The 13,036-nt window shown below is 41.4% G+C and overlaps 1 protein-coding gene across 11 annotated transcripts in view; it reads right to left on the minus strand.

Moving 5' to 3' along the window:
- Positions 1-308: 308 nt before the first annotated feature.
- LOC108140588 (microtubule-associated protein Jupiter) overlaps positions 309-13,036 on the minus strand; it is a 30,724-nt gene continuing 17,996 nt past the window's right edge. For 3 of the 11 annotated variants that reach the window (XM_041709207.1, XM_041709205.1, XM_041709204.1), the window contains 6 exons: positions 3,848-3,981; positions 3,543-3,575; positions 2,406-2,666; positions 2,058-2,075; positions 1,555-1,971; positions 309-1,245 (listed from right to left, as the gene is read on the minus strand). In XM_041709207.1, coding sequence (XP_041565141.1) covers positions 1,106-1,245; positions 1,555-1,971; positions 2,058-2,075; positions 2,406-2,666; positions 3,543-3,575; positions 3,848-3,981 — 1,003 coding nt within the window. In that variant the 3' untranslated portion in view covers positions 309-1,105. The remainder of the gene's footprint in view (positions 1,246-1,554; positions 1,972-2,057; positions 2,076-2,405; positions 2,667-3,542; positions 3,576-3,847; positions 3,982-13,036) is intronic. The other 8 variants (XM_017263476.2, XM_017263475.2, XM_017263480.2 and 5 more) reach the window with 6 other exon arrangements.

Here is a 13,036-nt window from a genome sequence, read left to right on the forward strand (position 1 = left end):
AGGTAAATGTTTATAAAAGCCACCAAAATTGAAAGACAAGGTGCCAAACTTTGTTGTATTATTTTACTACTAAATTTAATTTTCAAGATGATAAGGGCAAAAAACCTTCTGGGAAGTTATTACAGGTAACAACAAATCCCAATCGTTATCAGAAACATGATTTAATATATACTAATCTGGAAGCAGCTCGGCACACATGTGCAAATATCCTTTGATACAATTTGAAAATCATTTTTCAAGTAATTAATTTTTTTTAAAACATCAATAATCTGCCCACCAAAATGCGAAATAAAATTCGAAATACATAGTTATGTACGAAAGGTTTTTATTGAACAAAGATTCGCGCTTGAATTTTGTATTTTTACACTTAATTAGTACGTGCACATTAGTACGTACAGGCGTACCGTTTAAATTACATGTTTAATGTAATGTAATACATTGTATATTATGTATGTGTTTATGTGAGTGTTCGTGTGAATGCGGTTGGTATAAATATAAATATAGATGTGGCGTGTAGTATGCAACTAGAATTAAATCGAAAGTCCAAAGGTGATTGAAGGATCCCATCCGGCCGCCTCCGTTCGCATCGCAGCAACGAAGAGTAGGTGTCCTACCTAACCGGAATATCATATAACACGCAGGTGCTGCGGGGCGGGGATCGGATGCTTCAACGTGGGCGTATCTTGTGGGGGCTACACGCGTTACATGGAATTACACGAACTAAGGAATTTAAATTACAGATTTGCAATGGGGTGGTGATGGTTTGGTGGTTGGTAGTGATAGGTAAAGTGCGTCGGCCGCTTAAATGTGGTTGATTAATTCTCGTTTGGGTGTTTGGGTGTACAGCATCGATGCTCCTTTTCTGCATCTTCAGATCGTTGAGCAATTGTTATTCTCTCGCTTAAATATTCGTTGGCCATCTCTCTGCTAATCTGCCGCCATTCGGATGGATTTCTGAGCTGTTTTTCTTGTATTTGGGGGTAGGGTATGCGTAATATTATATGGGTAGTATGATTTTTTGCTTTTGTTGCTTTCTTGTATGGTGTTTCGTCCCGCCAACGGCCCTACATTGCTTGTGCTGGGATCTGAGCAATTCCAGTCGTCATTACCAGAGTCCCGACGAGTAGCCGCCTGGTGGGACACGGTTCTTGTTGATCACCGGAGTGCCGCCATTCGAAGACTCCTGGCGCTGGTGGAAGTCGTTGCCTCCTGCCTTGTAGCCCTCGCCTGTGACAGGATTTCCCTCTGTGGAGGAAAATTAGAATACAATTAGTATCTTGAATATAAAATTCAAACTAATTAATAAAAAGTAAACTTAGCCTAAGTTCGAAACCCAAAGAAATACGTAAAATGTTGGATATGGGCGTGGAATCGATTGGTGTCAAGGAACCTATTGAAATCTTTTGTAATCTAATCGTATCTTCGACATGAACCAATTAAAATTCAATAATCTTAAGTATACCATTTTGAGGTGAAAAATAGGCTTCGACGGTACTTTTTCAGACTTGGAATGAATTCAAGCAATGAGGCTTGGAAAGCGGACAAATTTCCCACCTCGGATCTTGGTTTTCCTCGGCTTGAGACCGCCAACACCATCTCCGTTAAGACCAAGACCCGTGATCGGATTGCGGGAATCGAGCTTGGAGCACTCCTGCTCTTCTTCCTTGTCATCACTTGGACAGAGTCCCAGAGGCTCCGTCAAATCCGGCACGCCCGCCATATTGCCCAGCGAATACGACTGATTGGTATTATCTCCAGAGTCGCGGCACGTTTGAGTGCGTTCGTCTACTTTATCGGATTCTGTAAAGGTTAAGTTATCTGCTGGCACGTCTCCTATTTCGCTATCTCGGCACGGTTTATCGTTGGATAGGGCGTCTGTCTTCGGAATTGGTTGGGCGCTGGGCATGGGGGTTGCGCTACACAAGGGATCACGTTCGAGTGGAATCGTTTTTTTGATATCTGGACTTGCTGCTGGGCGGAGATGAAGGAGAATCGATGGCAGGCGGTTTGGGGATGAGGAAAAGTCCTAGAGGACACTGGATACTACAAGTACTCACTGCTCATATTGCGGAAGACTGACCCGGAACGTTACAACAGCGAGAGTTGTTAGCCAAGATTGAGAGAATTTCGGTTTAACGATTTTAGTGCGAGTGCATTAAAAAGAATATACAAATGTATAAATGGAAAAGAACGTAATTCACAACTTATTTAGATGGTTCAAATTTTGTTTCAGCACTGTAGTAATGATAATCGGTGTATCTACTTTGTGATCAGAGCTCGTACTGAACGGAATGCCAGCTTTTGGTTGGCTCACCCTTCTGACAGCTCTGTACTTGGACCGAAATCAAATCCAGCGACTACTATACTACTATTTAGCCTTAACCAAATAAGGGGGCGATGCTCACCTGATCTCGAGCCGTTGTTCATCTTGAGGTTCTCGGTCGAGGACGACACCGAAGACGAGGCAGAGGACACCGATCCGCTCTTGCCGTTGTAGTGGCCATTGGTGGTCAACAGCTTCTGGGCGGCGGCTGCCTCTGAGTTCTGTCCGCCAAAGGGAATGCTGCTCTTCATGTGGTTCTTGCCGGGCGTGATCGGGCGGGAGGGTTCCCCAAACAGCCGAGAGTGGGAGTCGACGGTCTTCTGGCCGCGACGTGGTGCATCACCTGCGCGTCATCATCATCATCATCATGATCATTACCGGGGTAACAAATCCAAAGGAAAAATCAAATTGGGGAAACCAAAGAAAACAAAACATTCAAATTAGTGGAGTTGTGGTGGAGTAGAATGTTAAAATTAGTTTCATAACTGTGTTTTACAAACATGTACAACATTGGGACAACAGTGGGGTGGGTGAGTACACTGAGAAAAAGTTAAATCTTCTCTATATGCATAGTTCAATAAAACAAATAAGTGTTCCTGATGCCTGCAAAATAACAACTATTAACCTTTAACTCGATTTTAAATGAATGCCAAACAAAATGGTTATGAAATGTGTGTCTCTCATTGACTAAAAAATTGGTGTAAACTAATTTTAGCTATTGCCTTATTTGAGTATAGGCATCAGAGAAGGAAGAAAGCGGAACTATTCTTTTAAACAAAAATATTAAACCGTTTTTTTTCAGTTACCATATTTAGTATTGCCATGAAGTGTAAAAATGTAATTTAAAATTTATAAGTTTAGTGTTATATGGCAAAGGTTAAGCAAATTGAAAGAGAAGCGCCTTGAGTTCTTTTGGCTTTTATCTGTTTGAACTCGAAATGTCATCGGCAGCAGGTGGAAAAAGGAAGCAAACCGGTTGGAATTGCAACTTCTCGAGTGGGAGTGGGTCAGTATTTCTGTGGGAAGTGGGTGAGCTGTGTTCTGGGTTTTAGACGGGTGTCAGTGCGAGCTGAGAACTTGCGTTGAAACATAAATTAGCACAAAACTGACGACAATAAAAACAAAGTGAACACAAAGTGAATTTTGGGTTAGCGCTGGGTGAGGACACTGTGCAGTTGTTGACATGAATTAGGAAAGGGGAGACACATAGTTCAAGTACCAATGAAATAGAATCTGTGAGCTCCTTGTCGTACTGCAAAGATACGTAGATAAAGAAAAGATATAGAGCGGGGAAAGGAAAAAAAGAAGAACGAGAACGGGAAGAAAACGATGGACATTTAATAAGCATTAAATACACCAGAATCCACTGCATCATCTAGACATTTTATTTGGGACCACATTTTCAAATCAAATAATAGAGCAAGCAACTAAAGTTTATATATATATTTTTTTTTTTTTCATTTAATTGCTGGGAATCACATCTATAAGGAAGGATATGGGATGACCTTTTGTCCTGAAACTTACCGTTGTTTTTCACTCCATTATCTTTCTCGGCAGCGAATATGTTGGACACCATGCGATTCTTCACGTTCCTGGGAGTCTGGGGCATCTCCGATCCAAAGATGTCGCTCGATCCGCCGCCCGGAGGCCTCAGCACCCTGCAAAACAAGAAAAAGCGATAGACACTCATTAATTACAAGCTCGTTCTTTTACGCTCGGTAATTGATATGGCACAGTGCATAATTCACAAATTTCCACACGCTCGCCGATGAGCTAAACCCCTCGCTTTACGGCGGGGAAGTGCATTTAATGTCTGTGTCTAATCATCATCACTGCGGATGGAAATGGAGATGGAGTTGGAAATGTTGGACAAGGAGGTGTAGAGCGGCACTCATCGAGTTTAAGACGGAGCTGGCTGGGTGAGCACTCAATGGGCAATAGAAGTCACGCCAAGATGCATCTCCCATCTTCCAGCTGCATCGCAATTAAGTGGAAACCCTGCCATAAAGAATTGCAGCCGAGACAAAAGGCTGGCCAAAAATGTTATGCTTTGTGGCATTCACCAGCTAGCTAAGCTAAGCCACTCAGTACTTACTACTCAGTCAAGTCAGTCAGTCAGTCGCCGTACACGCAACGTTGCCCAAAACCACCAGCTACAGTGTCCGTCGGAACTATAATGCCAACCTGGTGGTAAAACTCTGCGAGTAAGCGTTGTTTATTGAAATTGGAAAACGCAGCAGGATTAAATGAAAACAATTGTAAAAACAAATCATAAATTTGTAGAGCGAAAATTGTTTAATACAGTTACCATACTGCTCTCAAACACTTAAAGAATAGTTTTTGCGGATTAAAAAATGAAGTCCTCATTCAAGTAATTAAGAACATAATAAATTTAATTATTGGTTTTTAATTTCCTCATGGGGTTGTAGTTTGTGTTTCTCATGTCATGTTTCCTTTCACTTGAGAAAATTAAAATTTATGGAAAAACCTTGTGTCTTAATTTGGCCTCAGTCGTTTAATTTTATAATTCCTTTTTTCTTTTGCTGCTGAACCTCAGACATTTGATCTTTTAATTTGGCCAACTCGCAGCTGTCTTGCATTTGTGAGCCGCACTGTCAGACATCGAATACTTTGGCTATCGGAGTGTATCTGAGGTTTCTGTGAATGCATTTTACTGCCGCCAGCATGAGACGTCAATTAAACTCTGCAACAGTTAGCTGAACTGTGGATGCTACCAACTTCTCCAGCCCCAGCACCAGATCCAGCTAAAACTCCAACTTCAGTCCCAACTTCGACTCCATCTCCTGGTGGTGGTTGCATTTGCCCCCAGGCTCGGAAAGCCAAAGACCATTCACTTGTCAACATTTGCTTTTGGTCGCTCTCTTGGCCATTTGCTATTGCTAGTTTACTACTGCAAGACGCCTTCCTCGGGGCGTCAATCAAATCAGCGGGCTTTCAGTGGGCTAAAAGATTGCGTTTTTATGCACCATCTGCAGCGACACGACACGCACTTCTTCTCATCGCAGGAAAGTGAGAGTCAGCTACTTTTGTTACACTTTTGCGATAATTAACGAAATAACACTGTAATTACTGCCGATTATAGTTGGTTTTACGCAAAGCTACAGTTAAACTGTGGCGCCACAAACAATGAGCATAAATAAAAGCGGCGATTCCCAGTTTAGCATTCATTTCGGGTATTAAAACTTTCTACAGGTAGAATTGAATCGGGTGAATTGAGTGCAGCGGAAAAGGGAAAAGTGGGTGGTGCGGTGTGGTGTGGTGCAGGTAAAGGTGCGTCGCCTTCCTGCTAGAAAGTGCAACCCAATTTGCGTGCCTCGACGGAAGAGGAAGGCCTATGCTGCTGCTGCTGCTGCAGCAGAGCCTAATTAATTATACTACACCAAACGGCGGCGGCTGCTTCTTTTACAAGCTTTTCTTGGCCCTCAAAACATGACAAAGCGTCAAAAGCGCAGGGCGCAAAGGCAAAACAACCGTTAAACGGCCGCCGCAAGTGTGTGAACTGCTTGAAGAGTGAACACGAGGGAAAGAGTAGGCAATATAGCTACACTGAAGAAAAAAAATCAAACCTTTCAACGTAAAAACTCGGAAAAATAACAATGCAATTGTTTTATATCTACCTACTTTACATATGTGCCACATTTTTTGTCGGTCAACCCAGACAAAAATGTATTACGTTTTGACTTTTATAGAAAATTGGATGAATGATATTATTGGATGATCTTTATATTATTATATTCCTTATTCCTAATTCTAAATTCCCAATTAACTAATACACATTAAATTTGTAATTTGTAATGATTTCAACTGATTATCAAGACCTTGTGTCTCCTAAATCACGTTTGAAATGGCAATTAATTAATAACTATTACGCTTTCCATGACCATTAGATCTTTTGAAAATAAGATTGCCAGACAGGATAGGATGTCTTGTTTTAATTTGCTTTCAAATTGTGATCTGCGATAATGATATCATGACTATTGATATGCAATATTCCAGTGTAGTGGAGTTTTGCGAGTGGCGTCGCGTGGGGAAATGACTAAAATAACTCGCAGTCGCTCAGTTCGGGTTGGGTTGGTGTGTGGGGTAATTGCGATAATAACTGTCGCACACACTCTATAATACCTGGCCTGTGTGTGCAAAGTGTTCTTATTAAAATGTCTTCAGGCTTGTTAGCACAGGCAGCGGAGCGTAAAACTCTTCTTTTTTTTTTAACTCTGTCGTTTTTGACAAAGACTTGTTTCTCCAGCTTTGTCTTCATTATTTTCTTTCTTTTTTGGACCGGCAGGGTTGAGAGGAAAAACTAACAAAGCAACGGTAAATGGGCAATTTTTGCGCAAGTGACGAACAAGTAATAATTATTTAAACAGTTAAGCCACCGGCCAAGTGGACTCTCATCTGATTCATGCATGTGAACCTACCAACTTACCGAATGCGGCCCGATCAAATGGAAAGCGAAAGTTGCGTCCAACTTTAGCCCATGCCACATGCGGCATTCGGGGACAATATCATGCACTTACTGCCAATGTGGCGAAGATATGCCGACCATCTTAATGGCCTCCAGTTAGCCGGGCTTAGACTAATTACCATCCACACGCCGGCTTTGCCAAGAAAAAAAAAGGTCACTATTGTGGCTCTGCCAAATTTGGAGTCTTTTGCTCTTTTAATGGCCACAGGTTATACATATTTCTATTCCCCTAACCATTATTGTCCCCGGAAAGTGTCGCAGTTTATTTTGGCATGGCTTCCGTTTGAGCTGGTTTTGGCCATTTACTTTCCACACGCACTCTGACGCGCCGTCTGGCTTCCCTGGAATCCTCCAGTCAATGGGCTAATTCGCAATTAACCTATTTGCACCGCCGGTACTTTGCTATTGTAGTTATTTCCCTTTTGCTCGAATTATTGCTATTCTTAGACGTCTTTAAAAACATAAAAAAAAGCGGTAAGGTTTTATTTAAATATAATCAAATCAAAAGTTTAAGTCTAAATTGTAAAGTTTAAAAAGGGTATAATAAATCCAAAAATCCAATTTGCCAAGCAAAAGTTTAAGTTATGGAAGTTCCACTGTTGTTCGTTTGCATTTTTCCTGGGAACCCAATAGCTTGACTCAATTTGAAATATGAGCCAAATCGAATGGTCCAATCTGGCTGCTGCACCCTCCCGCTTTTGATCACTGGATCATTGGAAAACCTTTCACACACCAGGCGCCTCGGGCAAAAGTTGACCAACGGAGGGGATCGGATCTGCGACAAAACAAGACCGCCAGGTGAAGCTGGGAGTGCGCAGGTGGCTCCCAGTTGGAGGAGTCCGTCCGAGAGCCTTGGCTTTTCCCGTCCTCCTGTGATGACAAAAATTAATGTATATCGAGGGGAAAGGAGCCAGCAGGGAGGAGGAAGAGGCCGCTCCGAGCGAAAGGTAATGTGGCATGGTGCTGCAACAACAGCGAAATTTGAAAACAACCTTTTCGGGTAAAAGTTGTTCGGGTTGTGCATATAGAAAATACTTGGCTCAAAGTGATAGTTGTCGCTCTGATTTAGTTTGGCTTAATTTTTTTTTTTTTTTTTTATTTTTCTCTTCATGGCCTTTCTTCTTCGACACGGCTCTAGGGTATTTTCCTATTTTTTCTCCATTATACCCGACTGCTGCTGCGATAATTGTTTTATGTTTGCACACATATCGGGGGCTTTCCCAGATTTCCCTTTTACCCGCCGTCAATTAATTACAACACCAAGGGGGCGTGGCTATCCCAAAGTCCAATCCAAATCATTGTCGACAAGCCTCTCGATTTTAAGTTATGAAATTAAATTTAACTTTCTATTGCGCTTGACCTGATTAAAGTTGTGTGGTTTTTATTTCCAATTTTCCTTGATGAGAAAGGGTGTGTCCATATGTTTTTTTTGCAGAAATATATTCCAAATGGATATATAGAATTGCTTTACGAACTAGTCTTTAGTTTTAACAAAGATTCTTTTACAAATAATAATATTTTTGCCGAGAAACTTCTACTTTTTAATGACTCTTTTTTCTTTACCACTCTTTTTTCATCTTGAAAAAGAAGAGTATTTCTTTCACTAGCGTCGAGCTTCATAAACTTCAACGGCAAATTCATTACGACAGTTTTCTAATTAACCAACTGTCAAAATTCGTTTTTACTTTGCGCACAAGTAAAAGTAGAAATCGGAGATCTGCTTCCTCTTCTTCCGCGAAAAGCTGTTGGAAAACTTTTTGTGTATTGACAGCGTGTGGGAAACCGAGCCCACCGACCGATCACCCGACCACGACAAAAACCAAAGAAACTAATGCATTTGGAGCATAAGAAGCTTATTTTCGTCTCGTTCCTAAATGCATTCCCTATGACTAATACCTCAAAATTTCGTAATGAAAATTGTGGTGTGAAAAATCTCCGTCTTTCCTGCTCTTTCTCAATCTGTCTGTGCCTCTGTCAAACTGCTGCTTCTGGCCGAGACAAGGGGAAAAAGGCTGGAAAAAAGCAAGAAAAAATCCAAGAGACAAGAGAAGACAAGGCTGAAATGACTGTCCGCTGTCCGCTGTTTGTTGCCAAGCCAAAGTTAATTTGTTTCTTTCCTTTTTTTTTTGGTTTTTATACCCTTGCAGAGGGTATTATAATTTCAGTCAGAAGTTTGCAACGCAGTGAAGGAGACATCTCCGACCCTATAAAGTATATATATTCTTGATCAGCATCACTAGGCGAGTCGATCTAGCCATGTCCGTCTGTCCGTCCGTCTGTCCGTCTGTCCGTCCGTTTATATGCAAACTAGTCTCTCAGTTTTAAAGCTATCTGCATGAAACTTTCCCAAAAGTTGTCTTTCTATTGCAGGTAGTATATAAGTCGGAACGAGCCGGATCGGACGACTATAGCATATAGCTCCCATAGGAACAATCGGAAAAATAAATGAAAAAAAATTATAACTTTGCTGTTTTTAAATTTTTTGTTTAGTTCTTCGACAGTTAGTAATGGTTAAATATTTCCGATTTACGGTTTAAATTTCATCAAAATCGGACGACTATAGCATATAGCTCCCATAGGAACAATCGGAAAAATAAATGTAAAAAAATTATAACTTTTCTGTTTTTTATTTTTTTGTTTTGTTCTTCGACATTTAGTAATGGTTAAATATTTCCGATTTACGGTTTAAATTTCATCAAAGTCGGACGTCTATATCATATAGCTCCCTTAGAAATAATAAAAATATATAAAATAACTATCAAATAATTGAGCTGCAAATCATCATAGCTTCAATGTTTTTAAACATATACGAAAGTAAATCATAATTTTAATGTTTTCAAAAATGTTTAATTCTTGCAATAGCTGCAAGGGTATATGAACTTCGGCTTGCCGAAGTTTGCTTTCTTTCTTGTTTTTCGTATTTTTGGCTAATGCCCAAGTTGGGGGGCAAAGGGGGAACCTGGGCGGATGCCTCATGTCGTTTTATAATGAAGTTGCTGCTATTTGGATATAGGTGCGGGACGAGGGCGGCGTGTACATGCTGCAGCTTGATTAATTGCAATTGATTTTTATGACTTTGTTTAAACTTGGCAGGCAAACGGGCGGCTTAATTCGCTCTGTGTATACACAAAGGAGGTTGGGCCCTGGCTTTCCCGGGAAAGGGTCAAAGCGATTTTCACTCACTCCTAGTCGTAAGTCTGCGGAATGCCGAGGAGTCTTCTAGACTCTCCCTACTCATTTGTTAGTTTTTGTTTGCCAGCAGTTGAGAGCAATCATGCAATAAAAATGCACAATTTACTGCCAAGTCAGTCGCGAAGCCTCAACTTTATGGTATAGTCCATAAAGCATCAGTTCGTCCAGCCGATCGTTATGCTGCACTGCACCTGTACATCATGGTCATAGAGATGGAGATGGAGCTGGATATTGGATATTGGAGTTTGCAGTTGGTAGGTTCCACTTGATTCGGCTCCATTCGAATGTCCGGGTAATTGTTTATCGGACGAGTTCACTTGATGTGTTACTGTTTTTTGTTGTTTTTTTTTTTATTTTTTTTGCTGCCCATTTATTATCGAGTTTTGGGTTTGTTCGGCTCATTATGCTTGCTGCTCGACTGCATCGCATTGCAGTGACTGCGTTGCTGCTTCCTTTTGTTTCATTTAAAACGTGTCCCGTCCGCATCGTGCAACCGCAAAATGAAAAAAAAAAAAAATTCAGAAAAAAAATAAAAACCCCAATGAAAATCCAACTGAAGCACGAAAATTGTGTGCGGTTTTCTTCTATTGTTACTGCCACTTTTGTTATGATTGTCTCTCCCTCCCAGTTTTGATTTACCTAAAAACGTTGATTAGTCGAATCCATTATAATTGCCGCTTCAGACAAAGCCAAATCAAACCGAACACAATGAAACAGAAACGGTGGAGAAATACCAGACCTATGCCGAAGAATCTACTTTCCCCGCAGGCCAAAAGGAAGGGGAGGAGTCGCACTTTTCAAGGGGAGGGAGGCGTGGCGGTAGAGATCACTCAAGCGCTGTATGTTTACCGTTGCTTTCCATTCAAAAGCTTTTCGAATCCAATCAGCTGTGGCCGGCAAATATACCTCCATCGATCGGATCGTCGACTACTGTCTGACATTCCAACGAGATGATTGCAAGAGTGATAATAAATGGATATACAAAATTTGCATTGATCCTTGAGAGGAAGTTCAATACGCGAAGCCTAAAACTATTTTGTTATACTAGGAATGTTTTAAAACGGTTAAAAAGGAACTTTTAATGCATTTTGTTATCTCAATATCGAATAGGACGATATGATCAATAACTTCTAGTTCCAAGAAATAGAAATATTCCATATAAACCAAGGGAATCTCCTGCTGTGACTCCCAATTAAACACGACTTCCTCTATCCATGATTCAACTACAACTCGAGTGCCAGGTCCACGCACTTTTTCCCATTTCCCTCTCTCAATCAAAGCAATAGCATTTAAATTGATATGTTTTCCTGGTCAGTCACGCTCGTGAAAAGTGTCGGATAACAGCGGGTGAGGAGTAGCTGTTCCCCCGAAGATGATGAGCAGGAAGACACAAGAGGGCACCAAATCAAGCCGCAGCGGGTGGTGTTTTGGGAGGTGTGATTAATGGACGGAGCGGGATTTGATGAAAATTCATAATTGGACAATGCCGGGGGAAGGAGTCGAGTCGAGTCGTTGTGGCTGCAAAACCATAGATTGTCAATTATCGATAGTGTTGGCCTGCGCCCGATGAATAATTATCGATTAGCCGTGTGCGGTTGCAGTTGCAGTTGCGACTGAAACGCGCCGAGTTTCAAAGGAAAGTGCTGTGCTCGAGAGGAAAAGTTGGCTTGGAAAAGCCACATGTAGATGCCGATAGTGATGCTGGCATTTTTATTATTATGTATATGCGTACGTAAGCTGGGATTGGCTCCGTAAATTGTGCATTTCAGAGCCAGAGAGCAACTAAAGCCAAAGTCAAACCATACCAGAATTGCTGACACACTCATCGCAGCGAAAGTTGCAACTCTGCCGCAGCTTTTAAATATGTAATTAATAAATGTGTATTGATTAATTTGAGGCTTTGTGAAAAGCGAAAGGACTTTCTAATATATTCATACAGAGCTCCTCCCAACGAGAGGACACACTCCGCCTCCAATTGCTCCCCAATCGATGGGAATTGAATACTGAACAGCCTCATTCATCGTGTCAGGCACTCTGAGGTACAGTATCCATCAAAAACCTTGTACATAATATATAGTTTAGGTTGCCAGGGGAACTTCTGCTGAGGGCCAAAAGTTTTTCCCCACTTTTCCTGCCCGTTTTCCGTGTCAACAGGAATTACATTGACGCAGGCATTACAGAAATGTGTTTGATTTCCTTTTCGGTTCTGTCAATAGGTCATGATAGTGGGGAGGTGGTGCAGATTTCTGCTGATTATACCTCATAACAACTTTGGCTTGTTTTCCGCATGTTCTGCAATCATTTACATAAATGTTGACTTGGCAACGCCAAAAAAACATTCCCATCTGGGTATATTATATATGGTTATAAATATATGGAAATTCTTGATTTGTTTGCCGACTTTCCTTGCAGAATGAGGTTAACTTCAGGTTGTAAACAGTAGATATGCGGGCATTGTGCAAAGGAATTCAAGCGTATAATGATCGTCAGATGGATAGACAATGCCATAAACAAAATGAATTGTCATGATTTCCGCCGCTTATACAACGCAACAAAGAGCGACAATTCAATCCGATATCTTGGCGCGTCGCACCTTTGAGATTTAATTTGATTGTTTACAATAATAAGTCACGGCTTTGCAGAAGAAAGGGGACACACACACAGCAAACAAAACGTTGCTTCGAAATGCAGAGAAAAAGTATATTAATCATTTTCCTCCGGCCGCCGGCGGGAAAGTCCAAGGAGGTATGTTACACAATCGCAATCAATGACAATGATTAACACATTTTCCACACTTGGCCTCAGCAGCAGCCACCCATCGATGGACCATAAAATCCAGCAAATTGTTTATAATGCACATGGCACACATAAGGAAAATTGTTTCTGTTTGGTTTCTGTTGCGACCAAAACTAATCTCCGATTCCAACAGCCCGCGGAAAGTAGTAGGGGTTCAATGTCCGCCACGGACCAGCGGACGTCGGACGGTGGACGACCGACCACGGACAGTTGAACGGACAGTCGAGCGGACAGGGAAG

The sequence above is a fragment of the Drosophila elegans genome, unplaced genomic scaffold (genome assembly GCF_018152505.1).
Source record: "Drosophila elegans isolate 14027-0461.03 unplaced genomic scaffold, ASM1815250v1 contig_476, whole genome shotgun sequence".
NCBI lineage: Eukaryota > Metazoa > Arthropoda > Insecta > Diptera > Drosophilidae > Drosophila > Drosophila elegans.